General features: G+C 45.7%; 1 protein-coding gene and 1 long non-coding RNA gene across 15 annotated transcripts in view; one reads left to right on the forward strand and one right to left on the reverse strand.

The window, feature by feature from the left end:
- The window catches only part of PAXIP1 (PAX interacting protein 1), a 50,244-nt gene extending 41,253 nt beyond the window's left edge, over positions 1-8,991 (forward strand). For 5 of the 6 annotated variants that reach the window (XM_077849549.1, XM_077849550.1, XM_077849551.1 and 2 more), the window contains 5 exons: positions 6,367-6,467; positions 7,429-7,563; positions 7,650-7,725; positions 7,812-7,871; positions 8,533-8,991. In XM_077849549.1, the coding sequence (XP_077705675.1) occupies positions 6,367-6,467; positions 7,429-7,563; positions 7,650-7,725; positions 7,812-7,871; positions 8,533-8,549 (389 nt within the window). In that variant the 3' untranslated portion in view covers positions 8,550-8,991. Of the gene's footprint in view, positions 1-6,366; positions 6,468-7,428; positions 7,564-7,649; positions 7,726-7,811; positions 7,872-8,532 lie in introns of those variants that run through there. The other variant, XM_077849554.1, reaches the window with a different exon arrangement.
- LOC144284692 (uncharacterized) lies at positions 5,373-25,106 on the reverse strand. 9 transcript variants are annotated; one of them, XR_013353132.1, is made up of 7 exons: positions 24,969-25,106; positions 24,426-24,584; positions 23,994-24,081; positions 11,514-11,665; positions 9,889-9,967; positions 9,081-9,192; positions 5,373-8,393 (listed from the first exon to the last, which is right to left on the reverse strand). It is a non-coding gene; the product is annotated as an uncharacterized LOC144284692 (long non-coding RNA). The 9 variants fall into 9 exon arrangements; XR_013353130.1 differs by lacking the exon at positions 23,994-24,081; XR_013353133.1 differs by lacking the exons at positions 23,994-24,081; positions 24,426-24,584; positions 24,969-25,106 and adding exons at positions 10,824-11,291; positions 24,585-24,901 and having other exon boundaries at positions 9,081-9,189.
- Between the last annotated feature and the right edge of the window lie 2,191 nt (positions 25,107-27,297).

The following is a 27,297-nucleotide window of genomic DNA, read 5'->3' on the forward strand; positions in this document are numbered from 1 at the left end:
GATGGCAGGTTCCGTCAGAGGGATGGGTGTCTCCCTCCCATCGCCCACCCCTCACCGTTCAGAGCCCTCAGAGTGGCTTCCTTCTAGGCAGTGAGGCTTACAGACAGCATAGGAAGGGTTTTCCCTTTGTCAGTGTCCCCAAGTGTTTTCACACCTTACTACATAGGGAGTCCAGTCTGTTTCTCCACAGAAACTACGTGGCCAAAATTGACACGCACCTTTGTTAGGTAAGTTAGCGTGAGCAGCAGTGGCAGTGCCTTCTGTGTGTGGGTGTTCCCAGGGCACTGTGACTCCCACATGCACGTGCTCAACCCCCGCTTGGCCATCAGTCTGGGGGGAGTGAGAAGAGAGGGGTTTGGCCCTGTGACAAGCTTCACCACAATCTCAGTCTGATTTCTTGGTTTTGATTTTTAAGCCCCAACCACAGTGGTGCAGAGACTTAGCTCCCCTGTGTTCCATTCCCCCCATCCTGTGGCTGTAACCTCACTAGCCTCTGATTAGGGCACACACACACCCATGTTTCTATGCCAGCCATGTACCCCAGAGGCCGCACCCCCCTTGCTGCTGCCCCTGGAGCAGTGGGATGATATGGATCCACCAGACCCACAGACCCTCCAGGTCCCCACTGGCCTTACACTGTTCTGACCCACAAAACTAACCTAATTTGTCCCTAATAGGGACAAATAGTTGTTAATGTTAAATTGAAGTATTTCAGATCCATGTTATTTTCTTGGCCACTGGTGTTTAAACCTAATTCAGTCTTTAAAACAATTAATAAAGGTATATATATTTTAAAGTTCATGTAGTCTAATATACAGATGAGAAAGTATGATCCAGAAAATTATCTTATTATAAATATATATTATTTATAACAAACCATAGCTATAAGCAAAGCTATAACCAAACTTAAAATTCCATGATTCTGTATCAAAATCAATCATAGGAAAGAATCATTATATGAAAATAAATTTCCAATTACAGTAGTATAGTCAATTCTCATTACTCGTGGTACTTCTGTTCTACAGAGTAGCCACAGACCCCAAATTCTAGAACACTGAGCCATTGCTCTCAGAGGAAACACAGGGCTGGGTTCCTGCAAGCCCTGGTCACATTTTAATCAACTGATCAATATCTACATTTGTAGGGCTCTGTAAAACCTTGTTTTATGTGTACCTCTGTTAGAATCTATTCTTGCCTCCTTCACACTGGCCTCCGGGCCAGCTGTGCATACCTGGGGGCTGAATGAAGCCATCATAACTCGTGCTTTCTCCATACAGCACAACATGGCCTCTTCCCTGGGGGGCGCCGCAGCACCACAGTCCATGCTGGGGCATTGGAAACTACAGAGTCACCAACAAAAAGCATAAAAATGTAAAAAAATAATAATAATACTAAACAGACCGTAGAAAGGAAACTTTCTTACAGTATATATTGAATGAAGGCAGACGTCTTCTGGGAAAGGGCACGCATTTGGAGGCTCTGGTTTGCCACTGCTATGTGTTTCTGCAAGTGACTGCAAAAACTCCACAAATACAGATTTGAGGTTCCAAATGTAAAATCCACATATAATGAGGATAACTATATTAATACTTAGAAATTTTTTCAATTGAAAATAATTTTTGTTCTTAAAAGATATTGGTGGGACACCTGGGTGGTTCAGCAGTTAAGCATCTGCCTTTGGCTCAGGGCGTGATGCTGGAGTCCTGGGATTGAGTCCCACATCAGGCTACTTGCATGGAGCTTGCTTCTCCCTCTGCCTGTGTGTCTGCCTTTCTCTGTGTGTCTCTCATGAATAAGTAAAATCTTAAAAAAAAAAAAAGATATTGGTGAAATACAAAACCTAACAAATGTAGGCAGAAGAAAAAAGTTGTAGGAACAATTCCTATAAACATATATATTAGCTCCCAATTTTGTAGAAGCGCTATAAAATTTAAAATGTGACAGTCTGTTCCTTCACTGAAATTTGAGTTACTTAATTTATCAAGGTTGTGAAACATGATTTTTTTTATCTGTTTATAAAGTTTATAGCAGTTTATATTTCATGAAGTTTTGGTTGACTTGCATTTGTTTATGGCATAACCATTGATCTCTGTTAGAAGGTGGTTTAGTCGTGTTGTAAACATTTAATAGTAAATAGTAAATAATAAATAGTAAATAGTAAACATTTCACATTTTACACCCCCCCCCCCCCCGCAGATATCAGGATTTAAGAGAATTTTTCTAGTTTACAATAATTGCCTTTTCTGAGTGTCATGGTGTTGGACTCAGACAGTCCATAGCCTTTTCACAGTGGCTTCCTCAATTTAGTGAGATGCACCTGGGTTTCCTCTGTCTTTTCACAGCTTTAGAGCTGGTTTCTTCATAGCGTTGAGCAACATTCCACTGTCTGCCTGGACCACAGTTTATCTGCTCACCAAGTGATGGGCATGTTGGCTCCTTCTGAATTTTGACAATTATGAATACAGTCACTGTCATTGTTCTTATGTAGCTTTTGTGTGGATGTAAGTTTTCAACTCCTTTGAGTCCGTACCAAGGGATGTGATTGCTGGATTGTGTGTGTGGTAAAGGCACGTTTAGTTTGGTGAGAATCCACCGCGCTGTCTCCTGTGTCTGCTGTACCACTTTGCACTCCCGGCAGCAAGGAAAGAGAGCGCCTGTTGCTCCACATCCTTGCTGCGTGTGGTGTTGCCAGTGTTTTAAACTTCGACCATTTTAACAGTGGTAGAGTGGTAATCTCATTTTTGCTTTAATTTGCAGTTTGATAATGACACAGAGGATATTTTCATGTGTGTATTTGCCATCTCTCTATCTTCTTTGGTGACATGTCCAGACTTTTTGCCCCCCCCCCCCCACCTTTTTAAGATTTTATTTATTTATTTATGAGAGACACACAGAGGCAGAGAGACACAGGCAGAGGGAGAAGCAGACTCCCTGCAAGGAGCCCAATGCAGGACTCGATCCCAGGACCCGGAATCATGCCCTGAGTCGAAAGCAGACGCTTAACCCACTGAGCCACTCAGTCGTCCCTTTTGCCCTTTTTTTAAATTGGGCTGTTTTCTTATTATTAAATCTCAAGGGCACTTTTTGTATATTTTGAAAGCAGTCCTTTATCAGATGTTTCTTTTCCCACCATTTTCTTCCAGTCTGTGGCTTGTCTTCTCATTCTCCTAACACTGTTTTCCCAGAACACAAGTTTTTAATTTTAATGAAGTCCAGCTTATCAATTATTTCTTCCATAGATTGTGCCTTTGGTGATGTATCTAAAGTCCTTGCCATATTCAGGGTCATCTAGATTTTCTCCGATGTTCTAGGAGTTTTATAGTTTACACTTGGGTCTGTGCTCATTTTAATTTTTTTTAAAGATTTTTAAATAGAATGAGAGAGCATGAGCCAGGGGAAGGGGGCAGAGGGAGAAGCAGACTCCCTGCTCAGAAGGGGCCTGACGTGGGGCTCGATACCAGGACCCCAGGATCATAACCTGAGCCCAAGGCAGATGCTTAAGCTACTGAGCCACCCAGGGGCCCCCCATTTTAATTTCTGTGCAGGTGTGCCTGTCTAGATTTAGTTTTTCGCATGTGGACAACCAGTTGTTGAAAAGATGATCTTTGCTCAGTTGTACTGCCTTTGTTCCTTTGTTAAAGACCCATATATGTAGTTTATGTGGGTTTCTGGGTGCTCTCTCCCCGTTCGATTCTTTTGCCGGTGCCACATGGATTTGATTCCTCAGCATTGACGTGAGTCGGGCACTAGCGGTCCTCCAGCTCAGCTCGTCCTTTGGTGTTGGGTTGGCTGTTCTGGGTCCTCTCCTCCCATCTCAACCTTAGGATCAGTTTGTTGGTATACGTAAATCATTTGTTATTAATACACATTTAAAGATACTCTTTTGCCAAAAGTTTACACTTTTGGATTATTTTTTAATTTCTCAAAAAGAATACTTACCTTAATGTGTGATTGGTAGTTAATGTCTGAATTTTTGCTTTCAGAGTCATTTCTTTCTTTTACTCATCTTTTAGCATTTTACCAATCTTTTTTTTTTTTTAAGATTTTATTTATTTATGATAGACACGGGGGGAGGGGGTGCAGAGTCACAGGCAGAGGGAGAAGCAGGCCCCGTGCCAGGAGCCCAATGTGGAACCTGATCCCGGGACTCCAGGATCATACCCTGGGCCAAAGGCAGGTGCTAAACCGCCGAGCCACCCAGGGATCCCCTTTACCAATCTTTAAGCATAATCTTTCTCGTTTTTCTTATTTGAAACCATCACCAGGTTACCAAACAGTTGCAAGTATGGTACAAATTACTGCTTTTTCCCGAACCATGAAAGAGTCCATTACCAAAGCGATGCGCTATCCTCCCTGAACACCTCGATGTGTGTGTGTTATCTGTGGGACAGGACACACTGATGGCTGTGGTACAGCTATCAGTCAGGGCCACTGCTGCTGTCTCTTCTTCGGACCTCATTCAGCTCTGCCTGATGGTCCCAGGGGTGTCCCTCAAGGCCAGGGCGTCCGGTTCAGAACCATGCAGGGGGTTGCCACGTTGTCACTTAGGCTGGTTATTCTATAGACTGTCCCTCTGTGGATGTACCCACTCCCCCCTGTGCCGCCTTGCCCCCCAACTGGGGGCAGGACAGCCCTGCTCCTGCCAGGGCTTGTGCTGTGCTCCCTGGTGCAGGGGGTACATGCCGGCCTCTGCAGTGACATGTCATTTATGGGGAAGTACTTGAAAACCGTGCAGTGTTACTGGTCCTTGGATTCCTCATTTCCTTGTGTGGCCTCCATTGTCATTGTTCTCGGTGGGTGGTTGTCGTGCTGTCCTTGATGTGCACACTGTCCCCACTTGCACGGCAAGGGCTGTTGGGGCTGGCCTCAGGGTCTCTCAGCCTGTCCCCTTGGTCTTTCTGCCCCATGTCTGTAAACCCTTTCTCCCCGCAGCGAGGATCAGATTGCAACTCTGTGCAGCCAGTCTCCTAAGTTAGCCACCACTGCCTCGCCAGCATGACACCATCCGTTCGCCTGCCTGTGCCAGCCCCACCATGGCCCCCACTGCTTCAGATCTGAATTGTTCAAGATGTGCTAGAGGCATAGTTTTGTATTTACCTCTAATTTATGTAGTTTTACATACCAATTTTACAGATAATCACTTTCTGGGATACTCGTTTCTATTGTGCTGCTGGCAAAAGCTTCATTTTCAGGTTGAGTCTTTCCACAGACTCCTACGCACATAACGCAACCCTGTTCCTTGTTAAAGGCCAAGCGTAGCATCTCCTCTGTGATGGAGCTGTCGGAGCTGTGCCTGGGGCCTCCTCACCAGTTCTTGAGAGGGCCTAAATGGTTGCCCTAGAAATTTACATTTCAGATATTTCACATGTGACTACTTTTCATTTTTTATTTCTGTTTTCAGACACATTTTTTCACTTAAAACAGCAGAGCAGCTTTCTCTGGCTGATCAAATGATCTTGTATTTCTAGCAGTTAAGAATTTCATTCTCTGTTTTTTGCTCAGGGTCAGCAAACTGTGGCCTGTGAGCTAAGAATGTTTTTTACATGTTTAAAGCCTCATTGCTTTATGAAAAGAAGGATGTTCAGCAGAAACAGTGTGTGGCCTGCAAGTCCCAACCTGTGTGTCCTGTTGGCCGCCCTGTTGGCCAGGCCCTACCCCCAGACTTCCCTGTGCTCCACTTCAGGTGACTGTGTCATCGGGTGAGGGGCCTCTGTGTTTTGCTACTTGGTTATTTTTATAAGTGAAGAAATGCTTTTCTGAGCATAAGACATTTAGAAGACACTTAAAACATTTTGTGATCTTTGACTTTTGGTAAATGGACATTTCTTAGGGTATTACCATGAGAACTCTGAAAGTTAATTAAAATTCTCCTAAGGCTTCAAGATTTAGTGAAACTATTCTGAGTTGCTACTTTCATATATTTAAAAGGAATATTTTTGTTAGATCTATAAAGTGTAATGGATTATGAGCTCAGTGAGTCTAATTGATGAGACTTGTGGTCATCATACACACGTGGATGTGATGCTGGTTCTGAGCTGGTGGCGCTGGGACTGTGAACTCCCTGAAACCGCATGAACTGGTGGCAGGGTATGGCAGTAGAGAGGGTCCCCGGTTCTCCATCCATTTGTTTTCAAGAGTGTATGACCCCAGAGGTTAAGACATGCTGCAGAGAAGGCAGTCTATCTTTCCTTTGTCTGGCTGTATTCAGGGGGGAGGGTGTGAGATCTCAGTATTCTGAGGTTCCCAGGGAAGTGTGAGCCGTGAGCGACACATGCCCCTGACCTGTGGGGAGACCTCTAGGGCGGAACTCTGTACCCAGTATTCCTCTAGTCTGCACTTTTCTGACCCGGTGGCTCTGTTTTCCAGATGAGCAGAACTACCTCCTCCGAGACGCTGAAGCCGAAGTGCTGTTCTCTTTCAGTCTGGAAGAGTCCCTGAAAAGGGCGCACACCTCCCCCCTCTTCAAGGTAAAGTGTAGTTGCCCTGTATGCCAACACATAGCACAGTGGGAGGGACAGTAACTAAGTGGGTAGCACACACTGGCCCCGGGGAGCTGGTCGTGTTCCTGGAGGTCTCTGCTGGGGAGGCCCAGCGTGCCTCCAGACACTGCCCTTCATTCTGTTAGACACGCTCAACAAGGTGTCTGGGTGTTCAGGGAGTGTGTTATGAATAATCTAATTGGTAAGAGACACTTAGGTTGATTTTTCTGCTTTTCACAAATCTTTGCTACTTCATGCTCTTCTCATTAAATGTATGCTCAGCTGCAAAATGAGGATTCTTGGAAAAATATTGTATACTTAAACAATTTAAGACAGAAGACTTTTAAATATTTGTTAGAACAGCTTGAAAAAAATTTTTGTATCGTTCTGCTTTTACCCTTTTCAAGGAACCAGCTTAGGAATGAAAATGAGAATGTTACGATGGAGCTTCCCTAAAATAGTCTGAGTTCTCTAAATGTTCTTTTTCTATGAGCAGTTTAAAACATAGTATTTTGTGGTGCACTTCAGAGAACAGACATTGGAGAGTTAGATCTCCACCATCAGGATCATTTCCTGGTCTGAGCCCACGAAGCACACAGGTATTGAAGAGAGGTCATGCAGGTTCTCAGCCGCCTCTCGCTTGACACACGAGGTGGATGATGTAGCGTCCTTGCCGATACCACGGGATCCTTCATGTCTCTTAGGGCAGAGGTTCCAGGTACTTCTACTAATCACAAGCCTTACCTGATACAGGAAAATGCTTCAGTTTTTTCAGATTGGCATCCTTGGTCCCTCCAGGCCCACCTCACGTTGGGAACTTGCAGGGTCTGGTACTTCTGTAACTTCATGAAATTATACATTTTATAAAAACTGCCAGTAGAATTTATGAAAAATTACATACCCCCAAGATTCAAAGCATTTAAAAATGTGCACATATTTTTATTTTTAGGCGAAATATTTTTACATCACACCTGGAATCTGCCCAAGTCTTTCGACCATGAAGGCGATCGTGGAATGTGCAGGAGGACGAGTGTTGTCTAAACAACCATCTTTCCGGAAACTCGTGGAGCACAAGCAAAATAAGGTAGGTAGAAGACAGGCTGCTGATTTTGTCACTGCCCAATGACATTCCTTGTTCAGTAACCAATAACCTCCTTTTCTTTTCCTTAGAGTTTGTCAGAAATAATTTTAATATCCTGTGAAAATGACCTTCATTTATGTCGAGAATATTTTGCCAGAGGAATAGGTATGGCTTATTGCTCTTTTTATTGGCGTGTGTGTGTACACACAGCAGCACATTTACTTTCACATTGTTGGTTTCATTCCTTTCAGATGTTCACAATGCAGAGTTCATTCTCACTGGAGTGCTCACACAAACACTGGACTATGAATCATATCCTTTTCGAAAGCCGCACACCACTGATAGCAAAGCCGTATGTGTTCTGTGATAGAAGGCCTGTTGAGTTTTTGCAGAGACTGTGCTTAGAGAAGCATTTTCTTTATAGTTTGTCTCTTCCAGAGTTTTTAAAAATACTAAATGTCTATCCTGTACTACTTTGAGAAAGAACAACTGCTTTGGGGTGATTTATGGGTGTCCTCTCAGGGACCTTTTTTCTCTCCATCTAGAGACAGAAAGGAGCCTGACTTAATTTTGTTCCAGGAGGATGGGTCAGAGCTGCAGGGGTTGGCAGGTGCTCTGGAGGATCCAGGGAGGGAGGACTTGTCTGTGGTGGGGGCTCCAGGGCCAGCAGCCTGCGCTTTGTACCTTGTAGTTGAAAAGAGAATCAGCCACGACAAGGCCTCAGCTTTGCAGAGCAGAATCGCTTCCGAGCATGTGTGCCAGGTCCCACCACCGCAGAGGGTCTGCTGCGCTCAGGCTGCGGGAGTTCAGTGCAGGGGCATCCGTAAAGCTCCCTGTGAGTGAAAAAAATGCCGTCAGGTACTTAACTAACTAGATTTGGGATCCCTGCCCCGCCCCCCCCCCCCCCCCCCCCCCCCCGTATGGGCTGTTAGTTCGTATTGTGTTTGAAATGTGCTTTCCTTAACAAGCCTACATATAAATTTAACTGATGGCATCGACACTGCGCTGTGACTGGAGCCCTGGGACGAGTTCTGGCTGCGTCCGTCGTCCCCTTCAGACGCCCGTGTTTTCCAGCTGCTTTAGGAGGCAGGCATTTTAAAGCAGGAAAACAAATATAATAAATATACTGCATCTTATTAAGATGTGTAATTTTATTCTGAGGAAACATAAATTATGTTTTGTATTATAGGAATTTATGAGCCCACATTAGGTTTTATGATTCATTTGCCAGGTTTTTAAATGTTTTCAAACACTGTTAACAGAACTTCGGCTACAAATAAAATGGTGTAAATAAAGACCTTGCTATCTCTAAATTATGGATGTTAAAGATTTGAAATGTTTTGTACTTTGATTATTTTTATTTCTTATACTCTTTTCTTTTATATTGATATCTTGCCCACATTTTAAATAAATGTACTTTTGAACTTAGAATTGATTTTTTTGCATAATTTATTATGATTTGCATTAATTGAGTAATTTCAAGGCAAAATAAAGTCCTGAGCAGCAGCACCAGCACCTACCAAGCAGAGCCTTCGAGACCCCGTGTCTGTCCCAGTTCCATTCCAGATCCTGTGCTCCTACATTTCTTGCGGGATCCAGTCGGAGGCCACCCTCTCAGAAGGTCGGGAACTGCTAACAGTTAATACACTATTATGTTCAGTGTATTAATGTTTTTAAGAGCAGAGTTGCTCTCACTGTGCTCATCAGGCACACATATTCTTGAGACACTGAATTTGCTTCCATAACAATTTCTGAAATATCTTCCCTAGAAACTTTTACACTCAAACTTTCAAACTATCGAGTTGTGACCCACTCGATAATTCCTTAATTCTTGAATATAGGTGGAAAGACACAAGCACAGAATAAACATGAGTCCACGTTATGGGAATTCTCAGTATTCCTCTAGGGCTTTGGTGATGGTCACACACTCGGGATGTCACTTCTTCACATGTTCTCCTGGCTCTGCTGGGGTAGGACCGTGTGGAGCTCTTTCTCCAAGTGGAAGGGGAATCATCTCATGCTTCATCATTTAAATGCAAGGATCACTATCTTCCAAGTTTCTGCCCTGACCTTGGCTTTCTGTGGGATTTCCTGGGGAGCTGCCTGGTTAGCGGGTGGGCACACCACACCTACAGGCACACTCAGCGTGACGGGCATATTTGATTGGCTACCAGAAGTATTTATCTTGAGCTCTTTAAAGTATGCCCTAAGAGCATTTGTTTTTTAGATGGACTACATTCTGCCATCTACTTGTATTTTTAACAAATTGTACCTCCAAATTTGTCTGCTTTGAAGATAATTTTGTACCTGAGCAAACTTTAAACTTACCTGTAGAACTAGCCATTTCCTCTCACGTATCCCAGACGGAATCATTGTTGCTATGAAATATCTTAGATCCTGCAAAATTCTGAAAGGGAGAAAGAGTTTCATAGTTGAGAACACAGTTTTGCTTGCAGGGTATTCAGGATGCTGCCCTACTGCTCACACCCTGGAAGGAAAGTAAACACGGCGATGGATTCATTGGGCCGCCTGTGCAGAGCCCTGCATCTGTTCAGTCTTCAGTGGAGACAGGGTGTTTGTTTAACCAACATGCAAGTATGACTGATTTGATTAACCTTTCAATTAGTGGTTTTTTTCAAAAGCTGCCAAGAAATAATCCTGAAACACTCCAGGAGCTGTCTGCAGCCAACTGGCTTGCCCAGCTGCTGAGCACGGATTTGGTGGCTCAGGGGGGAGTTATGTACGAACGTAGGATAGAGATTTCAAGTAAATGCTTCTTAGAGAAGTTGATCTAAAAAGTTATTTTCTCCTAAGAAAAGGAAGTCTTTCACTTAATCCTGTTTTGTCTGGCTCAAGGTTAACAAATATACCCACATATACAATGTAAAAATTCCTAATGGCCACAGTAAAATTTTAAAAATTTCTAATTTTTAAATAATTTTATTTAACACCAGGTATTTAAGACACTGTTCCAACCACAAGTCATCAATATTTTACAAAATATTGCAATTATTGCAATGGTGGGTGTTTTTTATTTTTTTGGTGCTGTCTCTAAAATACACTGTATTTTATTTACACTTAGAGCACATCTCAATTCTGACAGTAAATTTTCATTAGAAATAGTTTATCTGTATTTAGATTTCATACCACTTAACAGTTTAAAAATTTACACTCCAGGTTATCCTAAGTATGAGTGTTTTCCACTAACGAAATGAGTGTCAGTTAAAATTAATGTTAAATAAGATTAAAATCCAGCTCTTCACCTGCATGAGGTGCATTTCTGTGCTCAGTGACCAGGTGTAGCTGTCACGTCAGTGGCCATCTGTACGGGCTCACTCTGGAAACAGGAGGGCCAATGAGGAGGTCAACAGCCCGTCTAAGCAACTCCAAGATTGCTTCTCTGTGTGGAGTCACGAATTCCATTCCCTGCCACGGACAGATCAGAAGGTGTGTTTCCATCTGCGTAGGTGCAAGGTGTCGAGAGGCAAGCAGAAGGAATCCTATGCGTCCTTGCTCTTATTATGAAAAGTTGGGCAGGCTTGAATCCTGCCAATACCCAGTGACTGCAGCAGGAACAGCGAGCAGTGCTGGCCACGCAGCACCATATTCCGTGGATCCCGCGGCCTGCGAGTGAACAGGGCTGCCGGGAGACGTCCTGTAGGCTGTAGGCAAAAGCTCCTCCAACCCGAGTGCTTGCCTCCTGGGAAGCCCTCCCAAATCCCCGATGTTTGCTGAATCAAAAAGCGTGAGATGAAGAAGGTCTGCGTTCATGGGAGGCTGGCTGTCCCTGTCCCCGTCCCCGCACACCTGCCCGCGACAGTGTGTACTCCCGCAGGCACATCTGTTCCAGCCACCACGCATCACGCAGGCACCCGTCCCGGTCCTTCACGCGCCCAGGGGCAGACGGCTACTCCCCGGGAGCCCCGCGGCCTGCCCGCCTGTCCACACCTCACCTCGCTCTTGTTGACTCCGCTGCATGAATGGTCACAGCCATGCATCCCGTTGGCGTCAGGATTGTCTCCTTCCCTCCTGAATCTGAACAAGGTCTCTAAGATGCCTCCTTGGCTCATCTCTCCCTGCTGCCCTCCGTACTCTTGTCACATTCCTGTTAAGAGAAGAAAAGTACCCGAGTTGTGATTTTGGAGTCTTTCTTAAAGCCTTGTGACATCCCCACCCCACTCTTCATCCCCAGCAGCCACACAGAATTCCTTCCTGTTTCTCATGGCAGACTGTCCTCCCACTCATGAAGGCCTCTAAGCTATTTCTGGTCCTTGAACTTTTTCTGTTTCCTTAGACGCTGATCCGGGACAAAAAAAAAATGCCTTAGAGGCACGAAGTTACTTGTGTGCACAAGCAACAACAACAACAACAAAAAACAGGTAAACTGGATCACATCAAAATTAAAACCTTTTGTGTATCAAGATACAACTGTTGAAAGTGAAAAGACAACCCCCTGAGAGAAAATATTTTCAAATCCTCTGATAAGGAGCTAATATCCAGAGTATATAAAGAACTCCTACAACTCAACCACAACAATAACAAAAAACCCTGGTCTTAAAATGAGCAAAGGACTTCAATAGATGTTTCTCCAAAGATGTACGAATGGCCAGTAAGCATGTGAAGAGATGCTCCACATCCCTCGTCATCAGGGAAATGCAAATCCAAACCACATAAGGATGGCTACCATCCAACAAAGGAAAACGTAACGAGGACATGGAGAGATCGGGCCCTTTGTGCACTGTTGGGGGGATGCAAACTGGTGCAGCTACCGAGGAAAACAGTATGGGGGTCCTTGAAGTTTATAAGCAGAACTACCTCATGATCCAGCAGTTCTGGGGATATACCCAAAAGAATTAAAAGCAGGGACTTCGTGAGACATTTCTACACCCACGTTCAAAAGCATTATCATTCAGAGGAGCCAAAAGTTGGAGGCAACCCAAGTGCCCATCAACTGGTGTGTGGATAAGCAAAATGTAGCCCATGCACACAAATTATAATTCAGTCTTAGAAGGAGGAAATCCTGACGCCTGCTATAACATGGGTGATCCCGAGGACATCATGCCGAGTGGGATAAGTGAGTCACAAAGGGACTAGGTGACTGACTAGAATCATCAGATTCACAGAGACGGTCGGTCATGCGCACCGTGCGCCAGAGGAGGGGTGGGGGCTTGTGTCTGGTGGGGAGGAGGTGGCGTCCTTCCCTGAGGACACGCAGCACTCCCGGGAGAGCAGAAGCCCCGCAGTGCAGGAGCATGGCCCATCCCAGGGCCCAGATGCCGCTGACTACCAGTGACCCCATGGGACAGGCCACCTGTGCTCCTGGTGCCGTGCACCTGCGCGGGCCGATGCACGAAGCAGAACATGACTCCCCCTGACGGTGACACCACCGACTTCTCAGCCTGGGGTGCTGCACGCATCCAGTCCCACCTGGGGAGGGGACACCAAGAAAGCGTGACCCTGGCAACCTGCTCGTCCCGGGGACCCCGTGCTGCCCCTCACCCCAGGCTGGGCTGTGGCCTCCAGGGTAAGCCCCGACAACCCCAGCAGGTCCAGCCCCAATAACAAGAATCCCCGGGCAGAGCTGAGAGGAAAGGGCTGGGTTGGCCCAGCCAGGAGGGAGAATTCTGGGAAAATGCGAGCAGCCACCCTGCCATGTGAACTACTGGAAAAGATGGGCTTTCCTAAGCTCCTGAAGGAAGTTCCCTTGGACATTATAACATCTCTAACGGAGACCCACTGGTCCACCTTGACACCAACAAACAGTGGTGCCTTGGCCTTGGGTAGACACCGTGCCCCTGAGAGACAGAGGTGGTCCCACTGGGTTATGCCTTGAGCACAACTTTCCAGGATTTTGGACTTAAACTCCAGTAATCAGCTCCATCTCACCCCAACTCACGATGAATGCCAACACCTGCCTCGTGATGAGAGCACGAGGGGCAGCAGGGCAGCTTTCTGCCAGGTGTGCCAGGATTCCACATGCCACCTGTGTTGCCATGGACTTGCAACTGTTAAGATTTTATTTAATAACTGTTTGTACTTGTCCTTCTGCAGACCCTCCCAAGCCATATTCTTTATTTTTTCAGATGGGATTTTACTGCAGCACCGGACCCCAGAGAGCCAAGCTTGTAGAATGGAGCATGCATGTAGCACCTGCCCTCAGCTTGTCTTTTTAACAGTCCCAATTGTCCCGATTCTTTTTCAGTCAGGACTTATCATTTGTAAACTATATTTTACAAGTGCATGTAAAATACTTGGTTTTTATTTCAGCTTATTCCTATTTTCAGATTTTCCCTATTAGAGGAGTGATGTCTGATTATTGCTCATCGTCATCATAATCTGGCATCGTTAGGCAATAGAATGAACATGATCCCAGTTTTGGATTACATGTCATATTTTGATAAAATTAAAGGAAATTTTCAACTTTAATGTTCGTGGATCCTGCTCCCGGGCTCCCAGGGAAGCTATACTTAACACTTACCAGGGTCATAAAGACTCAGCAAAACCCCAAAGCATGGGCTCTATTTCTGTCCTGTGCACATACTGTACATCTGCTTTGTTCAAAAAACAAAAGAAAAAAAAAAGAAGCATTCCAAATACAAGGGAAAAAAAATCTCCCTGGTCTCCATAAGATTAAAGTCATACAGCCTTACACATACTTAAAACAGAAGTCTGTGACTTTCTGGGATATCCATCCTCAAGATGGTTTGTAACTATGTTAAAAAACACACAAAAACCCAACAATAGCCATATTACCCTGCACCACACATTCCCTCCCCAGAGCACGCTTCTCTGTGAAGACTGAGTATCTGGGCAGCTGTCTTAACTGGGGCTCAAATATGATTCTCTTCCTTTCTCTCTAAAAATTTTTAAAAGGTTCGTTGTCTCTGCCTCAACATTTCTTCACATAGTTGGAGGATGTCAGAGCAACTCACCTGAGAACGCCCGGGGGTTGTCAGGAACTCTGTGCTCAGTACCAGCACGGGCCCTTTGTACCCTAATATCCAGCCTCCTCACTTTGAAGTGACAGTCCTTTTATTCATGCTGTTAAGGGTTACCAGTAATGTTCTCCAAGTGGGAATAACCTCCAGGAGTTGGTTGTTTTAACTCAGTATTATAATAACTGGCATTATTAAAGAAGGCTGGAGCACATTTTCTGCCTAGATATGAGAGCCCGAGTCATTCAGCCTCAAAGAAAAGGGACACTTGTTCCTCCCGGCCAAATAATATTCTCGGGTGGCTGAAAGCCTAAAGGAAGTGTCTGACGGCAGTCTTCAAGATGTGCAGTGCTTCCATTAGGAATTTCCCATCTCAGAAGGTAACTAGCAACTGGCTTGTCCCCAGGTACACACATAAGGATGGATCATCCAGTGCTCCAAGAACCCTTGCTGGTCCCTTGAAAGGAGAAACCAAGGCACGTAGGGGAGTGTATCACAGCGCTTTGGAAGGAACACTTATAAGCAGTACCTTCTGGACCCACCACGCTAAACATCCTTAAATCTAATTCAAGCCTTATTCTAAAAATAAACTAAAAGGAGTAGGGAACCATGTTTCAAAAGCTGAAGAGCTCCCAGAAAACCAACAAGTGCCTACAGGAACTCTGACAAGCTCTCTATGCCCAGCACCTATGGAGTTTCTGCTTGCAAGTCCTTATGAAAACGGGAAAATCTACTCAGGATAACCTGAGTCTCAGATGGCCCAAAAGGAGTTCTCTTCACATGTCTGAGTTAATTTTCTTGTGTACACAATTAGCCAGCTGTAAGACTATGCAACCAGAAGCTATGAAGCCCCCAGCTTTTGGGGAGGAACCAGCAGCATTCAAAGAGGCACTCTGCTCTTCATTTGGTTTGTCTGTTGCTGTAGCTTTTTTTTTTTTTTTTTTTTTTTTAAGATTTTATTTATTAGAGACAGAGAGAGAGAGAGAGAGAGAGAGAGAGAGAGAGACAGGCAGAGGGAGAAGCAGGCTCAATGCAGGGAGTCGGATGTGGGACTCGATCCGGGTCTCCGGGATCACGCCCTGGGCCAAAGGCAGGCGCCAAACTGCTAAGCCACCCGGGCTGCCCTCTGTTGCTGTAGCTTTTGGTATCTTTGGATAAAACCATCTGTGTTCTGATCAAAAACTAGGAAAATAACTAATTAATGGATCCATAAATTATAATGCTATCTTGTGACTGGATTTGTTTTAATCAAAGGGAGATTATTTGGAAATTGGGTCTTTAATGTCCTCTCCACAAAAATTTTGTGAAACAAAGGCTAAATTTTGCTTGTATCTTTGTTTGTATATATGTGTCTACGTGTAATAACTGATATTTTCTCCACCTTGGGATGGCACTGCTAAAATTAATGTGTAAAGGAGCTCTCTTTAATTAGTTTAAAGGCAAGCACTTGTAAAAACTTTCTAAAACTCAGAAGATAAAAACGAACTCAAATGTTTTTCAAAGTTATATATGATCTAGGATGAAATTCCCTACATTTAGGCTTTTATTCGCTCCATAAGAAGGATGCCCCATGTAAAAGATGGTCCTGAGAAAGAAGGATGGACAAAACCCAATACAGCCAACCCCCTTCTCAATAGACAGAAAAATGAGGAGAAGGAGGAGGAAAACAGGAAGACACTGGTAATCCTAAATCCATAAGCACAAGCACCAGAGCTGATACCCAATCTACTGCCTACACCACTGCCTCCTGCGGAGGGCTGAAAAGCAAATGGAGAGAAAGCTTGTTTTGCAGGAGGCAAAGACAGGAGACAGAAATGAAGAAATGCTAGTCCCAACTTTGAATTGGCCTCTGCCTTACCTTCCTCCTGGTTCCTGTACAACCACTACCAGGGCTGCTCACCCAGCTGGCCCCTATAGCATCCTCAGCACCTCTGCCACCATTGGCTTCTGCTCTTCCTACTCTCACTACCAAGGAGCAAAAAGCACCCAGAGCTGCCAGATAGGCTATCTCCTTATGAGGTTCAAACTGGAGTATTTCCCAAACCAGGATGAAGGGGCCCAAGGACTCCCCTGGACTCCAACAACCCACAGGAGCCCCAGGTAAAATTGACAGGACAGAACAAACTGAATAATGTTTTAGCAGACACAGGTGCAGCATATTCAGTATTAAAGCTAATTCAAGGTTGGTTTAAAATAGACATGTTTTTGGTGCTATCAACATCAAATATAATACAGATAATTAGCTGATATCCTACCTGAAGTTATTCATGTTGTCCTGTTGTAATCTGTCAGCCAAAATGACTTAAAATAATGGTTGATTTTTGTCTCATGAAGTTTTCATGGGTTAACAGTGAGTAAATTAAATTTTAAAGAAAAGGTTCAGAAATTTTTAAATAGCTTCCAAAATCTTTGGTAACCTTAAACTTTGAGGTTTTGCTAGGTTAAATCAATAAATTGGGCTGAATTCATTGGAGTTAAAATTCTGCTAAATGGAATCAAGACTTCTGGAAGCAATAAGGAAATCAACTCTGTATGTAGTGAAAGTAGATATGTAAGAAAGGTATGAAGACTGAGAATACACTTCTGTTGAGAGAAAATATTTTTGTTCTGATACAAGACTGGTTCTTTAGAGAGGGAAAACTTATGACAAAGTAAATAAAAAAGAAAGTTGTAGAAGTTTGATAAGGGGAACTTTTGGAAAAGAATCTCAATGGGGAAAATTAACAAGGCAGGAAACCACAAATGTTGGAGAGGATGCGGAGAAAAGGGAACCCTCTTACTCTGTTGGTGGGAATGTGAACTGGTGCAGCCACTCTGGAAAACTGTGTGGAGGTTCCTCAAAAAGTTAAAAATACACCTGCCCTACGACCCAGCAATTGCACTGTTGGGGATTTACCCCAAAGATTCAGATATAATGAAACACCGGGACCTGCACCCCGATATTTCCAGCAGTCATGTCCACAATAGCCAAACTGTGGAAGGAGCCTCGGTGTCCATCGAAAGATGAATGGATAAAGAAGATGTGGTCGATGTATACAATGGAATATTCCTCAGCCATTAGAAACGACAAATACCCACCATTTGCTTCAACGTGGATGGAACTGGAGGGTATTATGCTGAGTGAAGTAAGTCAATCGGAGAAGGACAAACAGTGTATGTTCTCATTCATTTGGGGAATATAAATAATAGTGAAAGGGAATATAAGGGAAGGGAGAAGAAATGTGTGGGAAATATCAGAAAGGGAGACAGAACATAAAGACTCCTAACTCTGGGAAACGAACTAGGGGTGGTGGAAGGGGAGGAGGGCGGGGGGTAGGGGTGAGTGGGTGACGGGCACTGAGGGGGACACTTGACGGGATGAGCACTGGGTGTTATTCTGTATGTTGGTAAATTGAACACCGATAAAAAATTATTTTATTAAAAAAATCTCATATGTGGTCATGATGACTACAATCGGAATAAATAAATTTTAAAAATACACGTGCATAGGCTATGAGAGGGAAGATGGCAGAGTAGGTGATCTAGGCTCACTTTCTCCCATGGATACAACTAAAACACCCACATCAGGGTACACAACCCAGAAAATGAAACCAAGACTAGCAGAACAGACTCTCTACAGCTAACTGTAGAGACAAGGTCACATGGGAAAAAGCAGGAAGGGCAGTCCATAGAACATAGGAGGGAAGCTGCAGGCATGGAGGGGAGAAGAGCAGACCCCACCCAGGCACCAGGGACCCACAAGAGGAAGACATATCCCACAAATCCCCACATTTGGCTTTGAAAACCTGATGGGCCTAGCTTCACAAGTTCTTACAATCAGTGGGGTTAACACTTGGGACTTTAAAACTCAGGGAGCAGGGCTCTGGGAGAGTGAGGAGAGCTAGAGGAAACTGAATTCCTGCCCTTAAAGAGGCAGCACAAAAAAGAGCCCCACTGAGATACAGCATAGAAGTAGCAGTTTGAAAACACCTGGGATATACGAGATTTATTTACTAATCTCAGAACATGTGCTGGAAGGGCAGGGATCTTCGGGAGACTTCAACAACAAAAGAGGTGGTGGGTGCCACTTCCCTCCCCTGACCCAGTCTAGACACACAGACACCCGTGGGAACCAGCACAGCACCAACACTCTCCACCTAGCTGGCTAACAGCATGCCCTGCCACCACGCACTTCTGGACCTGCCCCTCCATCCCTGTGTTGGTGAGCTTTCCTGGGCTGATGCAAGTCCCCTCCTAAGGACCAGCAACTCTGCTGGCACCACGAGTGCCCCATTGCCACATTCTCCTCCAACACCTCTTTGGCTAGAACTCATCCAAAGCAGTACCACAAGCCTGGCAGTGTGCAGGGGGCGCCAACAGAGGCCAGCAATGCTCCAGAGTCACTCCCACTCCAGGGAATGGAAATGATAACCATACATCGCAGATCCACTGCAGCCTCACCAGTGCACTGGGGGCAGACAGCCAGTCTGACTACAAGTCCCACTCACCAAGAAAATCTTCTTTGGGGAAAACACAGGGCAAGTGCCCTGAAGTTTGGTGCTGCTGCATCTCACAGATGCTTGGTCTGACTTGACTCAAGCCTAATGTGGCCTCAGACTTGCCACCTAGTAACACAGGGACCTAACCCTGCCCACAACAGGCAAAGAGAGCCACTACAGACAAACAGATGAAGGGAAAAATCAGCTCAGCCACAATAGCAGGGCACATGCAACACACACAGGAGACATCCCTGAAGCACCAGGTTCCAGTGAACAGAGGACACTGCACTGCAGGGCACTACAGGATTTCTTCCAAAGGCCACTATTTTCAAAAGCAAGAGATGTAGCTGACTTTCCTAACACAAAGAAACAGACACAAGGAATTAGATAAAATGAGGAGACAGAGGAATATGTCCCAAATGAAAGACTGGAACAAAATCACAGCAAGAGACCTAAGCAAAACAGAGAAAAGCAATATGCCTGACAGAGAATTTAAGATACTCACTGGACTTGTGAACAAGAATGGAGAACCACAGGGATACCCTCAGCAAAGAGATAGAAAACATAAAGAACCATTCTGAAATGAAGAACTCAATAACTGAAATTTAAAATACACTAGATGAGACGCCTGGGTGGCTCAGACACCAGTTGAGCGTCTGCCTTTGGCCCAGAGCATGATCCCAGGATCCGGGATCAAGTCTCACATCAGGCTCCTTGCAGGGTGCCTGCTTCTCCCTCAGCCTGTGTCTCTCCCTCTCTTTCTCTCTGTGTCTCTCATGAATAAATAAATAAATCTTAAAAAAATAAAATGAATAAAATACACTAGATGAAATAGTGGACTAGAGGAAGCAGAACACATCAGTGACCTGGAAGACAGCAATGGAAAGCAATCAAGTTGAGCAGGAGAAAGAGAAAAATAACAACAACAAAAAAAAAAAGAAAATATACTAAAGGGACACAGAGACACCATCAAGCATAACACTTGCATTATAGGGGTCCTAGAAGGAGAAGAGAGAGGAAAGAGAGCAGAAAATTTATTTGAAGAAACAATAGCTGAAAAACGTCCTGAAACTGGGGAAGGACAGAAGTCTAGATCCAGGAGGCAGAGCACCCACAGGAAAAAAAAAAAAATCAATCTAAGGAGGTCCACAACAAGACACATAGTAATTAAAATGGCAAAAAGTAGTGATAAAGAGAATTTTAAAAGCACCAAAAGAGAAAGAAAGAAAGAAAGAAAGAAAGAAAGAAAGAAAGAAAGAAAGAAAGAAAAAGAAAGAAAGAAAGAAAGAAAGAAAGAAAGAAAGAAAGAAAGAAAGAAAGTAAGTTAGTTACATACAAGGGAAACCCCATAAGGCTCTCAGCTCATTTTCCATCAGAACCTTTGTAGGCCAGAAGATAGTGGCATGATACATTCAAAGTGCTGAAAGAAAAAATCTGCAGCCAAGAATATTCTATCCAGAAAGACTATTGTTCAGAATAGGAGGAGAGACAAATAATTTCCCATACAAACAAAAGTTAAAGGAATTCATGACCACTAAACCAACCTTAAATGTTAAAGGGGACTCTTTTGAGTAGAAAGACCATAGCAAGAGTAAGAAAAGTAGGAAGCACAAACTGGCAATAAGCACATACCTCTCAATAATTACCTTGAATATAAATGGACTAAACACTCCAATCAAAAGACACAGGGTGACAAAATGGATAAGAAAGCAAGGCCCATGTATATGCTGCCCACAAGAGACTCAACTGAGACCTAAAGACACATGCAAATTGAAAGTGAAAGGATGAAAAAAGTATCATGAAAAAAGAAGTGAAAAAGAAACCTGGGGTAGCACTACTTATATTGGACAAAACAGACTTTAAAACAAGATTGCAGGGATCCCTGGGTGGCGCAGCGGTTTGGCGCCTGCCTTTGGCCCAGGGTGCAATCCTGGAGACCCGGGATCGAGTCCCACATCAGGCTCCCGGTGCATGTAGCCTGCTTCTCCCTCTGCCTGTGTCTCTGCCTCTCTCTCTCCGTGTGACTATCATAAATAAATAAATAAATAAATAAATAAATAAATAAATAAATAAATAAATCAAACAAGATTGCAGAGAAAGACAGACAAGGGCACTACATAATCATAAAAAAGAACAATCCAATAAAAAGATATAATTATTAATATTTATGCACCTAACATAGAAGCCCCCAAATACATAAAATAGCTAGTAACAAACATAAAGGAAACAATCAATAGTAATAATAGTAGAGGATTTTAACAACTCATTTACATCAATGGATAGATGATCCAAACAGAAAAAAAACAAAAAACAAAAAAACCCTCAAAAACAGAAAATCAACAAGGAAAGAGTGGCTTTGAATACACAATGGATCAGATAGATCTAACAGATATATTCAGAACATTCCATTCTAAAACATCAGAATACACATTCTTTTCAAGTGTACATGGAACATTCTCCAGAATGAGAGAATGTTTTGCATATTAGGCTACAAAACAAGCCTTGACAAATTTGAAAGATCAAAGTCATACCATATGTCTTTTCTGACCACAACACTATGAAACTAGAAGTCAACCACAAGAAAAAAACCTGGAAAGACCACAAATACATGGAGGTTAAATACCTTGCCAGTAATCAATGAATGGCTCAACCAAAAAATCAAAGAGGAAATCAAAAAATCTATGGAGATAAATGAAAATGAAAACATAATGGTCCAAAATCCTTGGGATGGAGCAAAAAATGTTCTGAGAGGGAATTTTATAGCAGGATAGGCCTACCTCAGAAAGCAAGAAAAATCTCAAATAAACAGCCTAACCATATCCCTAAAGAAACTAGAAGAAAAAAAGAAAATCCTAAACTAGCAGAAGAAAGGAAAAAAAAGGTTAGAGCAGAAATAAATGTAATTGAAATAAAAAATACCACAATTGAATGATCAATGAAATCAGGAGATGGTTCTTTGGAAAGATAGGAATTTGATAAATTTTTCAGCTAGACTCATCAAAAAAGAAACAGAGAGAGAGAGAGAGAGAGAGTGGAAGAGGACCAATAACAACCAACACTACAGAAAGAAATACATCAAAAAACTCCCAGCAAACAAAAGTCCAGGACCAGATGGCTTCACAGGTGAATTCTACCAAACATTTAAAGAAGAGTTAGTATCTATTCTTCTCAAACTATTTCAGAAGATCGAAGAGGAAAGAAAGCTTCCAAATTCATTCTATGAGGCCAGCATTACCCCGATACCAAAACCAGGTAAAGACGCCACCAAAAAAGCAAACTACAGGCCAATATTTCTGATGAACACAGATGAAAATAATCATCAAAATACTAGCAAAACAAATCCAATACATTAAAAAAATCATTCACCACAAACAAGTGAGATTTAGTCCTAGGAGGCAAGGGTGGTTCGATACTTACAAATCAACCAACACGAGACATCACATCAATAAGAGAAAGGATAAAAACCATACGATAACTTAAATAGATAAAGAAAAAATCAAGATGTTGACAAAGTACAACATCCACTGATGATGAAAACCCTCCACAACGTAGGTCTAGAGAGAACATACCTCAACATAATAAAGGCCATCTATGAAAAACCCACAGCCAACATCATCCTCAATGGGGAAAAACCGAAAGCCTTTCCCCCAAGGGTAAGAACATGACAGGGATGTCCACCGTCACCACTTTTATTCATCAGTACTGGAAGTCCCAGCCTCAGCAATCAGACAAGCAAAAGAAATGATAGGCATCTGAATTGGTAAGGAAGAAGCAAAAACTCTATCTGCAGATGACGTGAAACTATATATATAGAAAAACCTGAAAGACTCCACCAGAAACTACTTAGAACTGATAAACGAATTCAGTAAGGTCACAGATACAAAACCAATATACAGGAATATGCTGCATTTCTACACACTAATAACAAAGTAACAGAATTAAGAAAAAACAATCCCATTCACAATTTCATCAAAAAGGATAGATGCCTAGGAATAAACTTAACTAAAGAGGTGAAAGACCTGTATTCTGAAAACTATAAAATACTGAGGAAAGACACTGATGACGCCCCCAAACAAATGAAAAGATATTCCATGCTCATGGATCGGCAGGTGCAGGAGCCTCAGGGGCACAGCAGCTCCTGTAGAGACAGCCTTAGGGCCTGTTGCTCTATGGGCTACTAACTCAAAAGGATCACCAGAGGCATTGGAACCTACAAACCAGAAAAATCCATCAGATGCTGCTCCCTGCACCCATTTCATCTTGGAGGATACTTGGAAACTGATGTGGAAATCTCACTGGCAGCACTCGGGACTCAGATACTGCCTTTATAATTTGCTCCAACCATCAACCTATGTTTTCTTTTGTTCCCATGGAAATGCCTCTCCTTATAATCACATGATTGCTTGCTGAGCAAGGCAGAGTCTATTCCATGGCTAACACCACTTGCTGCACCTATAGTAACTACTCCCGGGAAGAAAGAACCCATATAAATAAAACTGGGCAGCAAGTCACAAGCCCACGGCCCTGTCCAGGTCATCCCAGCTCTCAGAGTGCACCCACAGCCCCTTCTCCCTATCCTGAGACACCCTCCAGACATCAGGGGCTGAACTTGGTCTCCTTCTGATGTTACCTCTCAGCCCCAGAGTAACCAAGGAATGTACGTTATGAGTATGTTTACTCACTGCTCATGCTCCATCTTCTCTCACAAATAATCATACATTCCCCACCTTTCTATCAAAGTGCATGTAAAGGATTCTTTGGATTTTTCTCCTCCTTAAGTCTACCGCAATATCACGTCAGTTCCTTCAACTTGTACTTATTAGAATTCGTTTACTCTGAATCATTGTCGCAAAGACTTTACAAATGCAAAACCTGATGATCTAAGCCAAGCACGTGCCCTGTTTGCTCCCCAGGTGGACTTCATACAAAACACATATCACTTTTAAGCTTCCCACCCTTTACGTTACAATAAGTTTCCCCTGCCAAGGAACTCTGGGTGAAAAAACATACATGTTCATACCTACACTAGGGACTGGATGGGCCCAGGGGAGACCAGCCGGGCACTCTGGCACCAGACGACAGGAAAACCTAAGATTGGTCAGTGCTTTCTGAGGAAAGACCATTGATCAAAAGAGGGAATTTTTTTTAAATTTATTTATGATAGTCACAGAGACAGAGAGAGAGAGAGAGAGAGAGAGAGAGGCAGAGACACAGGCAGAGGGAGAAGCAGGCTCCATGCACCAGGGGCCCAACGTGGGACTCGATCCCGGGTCTCCAGGATCGCGCCCTGGACCAAAGGCAGGCGCTAAACCGCTGCGCCACCCAGGGATCCCCAAAAGAGGGAAATGTTAAGGACAATTTAATGGTTAACGTTTGTGGTCCTGGCTCCCGGGCTCCCAGGGGAGCTATACTTTAACATCTCAAAGGTGGCCACTTTCCCCGAAGGCCTTACCTGAGTTTCCAAAGTGGCTAACTGGCGGGGGCTGTGGGTCCTCAGGTGATCCGGGCATCCCCTCTCCCCGCGAGGCCCGGCTCTGCCCGTGGAGCCCCGCCCGGGTGCTCTGGGGCCCTAGGCGTCCACCACTGGGGCTGGAAGCGAGTCAAGGCTCACCTGAAAGCAACGCCCTTCCGTGATCCTGAGCATTTTCTTGAACGCTCCACAGCTGTTTTCTTAGCGCAGGCAGGCCCGGTCTAAGTGGTCACCACCGCGCCACCGCGGCCCTGCGCAGGTGCCCCCTCCCGCCCGGCTGCACCTGCCGCCCGCGGGTGCCTCCTCCGCAGGCCTCGCTGGGCACCCCGGTCTCTGGCTGCTTCTTGCCACAGCTGCAGCCCCGGCTCCGGGTGCCCCGGGAGCACAGGGCCCAGCGCCGCGTTCCCGCCCCGCGCCCCGCGGCTCCCCGCCCTGGCGGCCTGCGCGCAGCTCCCGCACGGCGGGCTGTCCCTCCGCGGCGCCTGCCCCCGGCCCGGCCCGGCCCGGCCCCCGCGGGCCACTTACCAGAGCGCCGTGGGCAGGCGGGCGGCCCAGCGTGAGCCTCTGCTGCCCTCTGCGGGCGGCGTCCACGCGCGGCGGAGCCAGCGGGAGGGATCCTGCTCCGCACCTGGGGCGGGCGGGGAGGGGTGAGGGAGGGAGGGCTGCTGCGGCGGGGGCGGGGCTGGCGGGGCTGGCGGGGCGGGGCGGGCGCGGGGCCGGCAGGGGGCGGGGAGAGCACCGTCCTCCGCGCCGGCGCCCTGTGCTGCCCCCAGGTGACGGGCTTCTCCAGGCCTGTGGGCTGGACGTGGCCGGGCGCCGGCAGCCGGGCGGGAAGCAGAAGAGACCAACCAGCACGGGGAGGGCCTTGCACACCGAGCGCCCATTTCGCAGGACCAGAGTCCCTTAGGGACCCTGGCTATCGTGTCGCCCATGGACTGGAGCCCTAGAGCCCACGTGGCCTGCCCATGGCCCGAGCTGTTTCCTGAACTCCCTGCTGGGAAGAGAGGGGCCCCCCCCCAGCCCTAGAAACCTGTTGCCCAAAGACTGCGGGATGTAGCCGGAAAAGCCATTTATAGGAACGTCCTGGTCAGGAGCCCGTCTGGCTGCTCCAGCGTCCCCGGCCTCAGGTGACCAGAGTGGCTGTTCAGGTTGTGGACCCGAGGTCACGCAGGCCACCCTGAGTCTTATGAATGCTTTCCATTATTGTCCATAAGACAGGCAACAGATGCAGGTGTTTCAGAAACAGCTGCTTTGTCACAGGGCTAAGGTGCAACTTGAAGGCTCTGGCCTGCTCATCGGAGTATGGACTTCCAAAATTCCCCATGAGCCTGCCCTGCCCCACCTGACCTGGAATCTTGGGGTAGGGGTAGGGGTGGGGGCAGGCCCTGGGTCCAGATGCCTACAAACGTCCTCCCATGTCTAGAGTCCAGGAATGGTGACCCTGCAGAGACATCTGTCCCCCTTGTGCCCCCCGCCACGGGAGCTGAAGCAGAGTGGGAGCAGTGGGTCCTCGAGGCTCTGGACCCGAGGAGCGCTCAGGTGTGTGTGTGGGGGGGGGACGGTGGTAGGTGCAACCCAGAGCCTCGGCCATTCCTGACTCCAAGGGCAGCTTCTCTGGAGTTTGTCCTGCTCCTTGCGCTTTTCCACAGCCTCTCGTGCCTTCCAAAGCACTTCACGTACATTTTGCTGAATTTTCACAGCTGCCTTGTACAGCCATCAAGACAGATGCCATTACTCTATTTTACTATGAAAAATGGGACCCAGAGAAGTCAAGAGGCTTCGCAAGGATGCAGGGACGGGGCGGGATGAGGCAGTGGTACAGAGGGCTCAGCATCTCCGCCTCCCGCCCTGGAGCAACACTGCTGCGCCTGGGACAGATGGACTTTGTTGGCGTCAGGATGATGCATAGAGGGTATGATGTGCGGACCAGGAAGGAAGAGGCCAGAGAGATGAACGGTGCATCCTAGTTCACCCCAAACTTGCCAAGCACCCTGTCCCCAGCTCGGTGCTTGAACACAGTGGCAACGGCCAATGCAGTTTGCCCAGTTTGGGTTTTTGCTTTAGGGCAGGAAAGTGCCAAAAAGGGATTTTTAGCAGGTAGCAGATTCACAAGGGGGTGCCTTCCATGGTCCTCGGGGTGCAACCAGCCTCCCTGTGACTCAGGCCCCTGGCCCTGCCCACTTGACCTTGCCGGGTTCCAGTCCAGTTCAGTCCCACCTGGGGAACCAGGTGTGCTGGACGCTCGGGAAGCCACAGGAGAGGCTGCTATTCTCCACGGTTGGTGGGCATGTTGGAGACATGTACGTTCCGGGAGGAGTCTTGGCGAGCTGACATCTCCCCCAGGGATGCACCTTTTCTCCCTGGCCCTCAGCCTGTGATGCTGGGGAAGGCCTCCCTGACAGCCCAGGCCCGAGTGTGTGTGCTGGTGTCTCACTGGCCCCAAGGGGTGGTGTCCGCACAAGGCAAAGCCACCCTCCACCTCGTGTCAAGGTCACATTGCCATTTTCTAGTGGGGGTTGATTTCTGGTGCTCCCTGCCCTTCATCCCTGTGATGGTCTTTGCTAGGGGGAGTCATTAGTAGAAGATTCCTGTATTAGGGAAATTTCCTGTATTAAGGAAAATGAGTAAATCACCAAATGTAGCAATTAGCTGTCACATTTCTGGCTACTTGTCAGCAGTCCCCTTGTGTCTGGGGCGTGGCTTGGTGAGGCACTGACGTAACATGGGACGAAGCAGGCGAGCCTCTGCTCTTCCCTTTGCTCTGTGAGAACTACGGAAAACCCTGGTTTTGGTGCACAAGGTCTGGCCAGAGGAACAAGATGATGTGGAAAGCAATTTGTAGGTAAAACAAGCA

Source organism: Canis aureus, chromosome 15 (assembly GCF_053574225.1).
Source record: "Canis aureus isolate CA01 chromosome 15, VMU_Caureus_v.1.0, whole genome shotgun sequence".
Classification (NCBI taxonomy): Eukaryota; Metazoa; Chordata; class Mammalia; order Carnivora; family Canidae; genus Canis; species Canis aureus.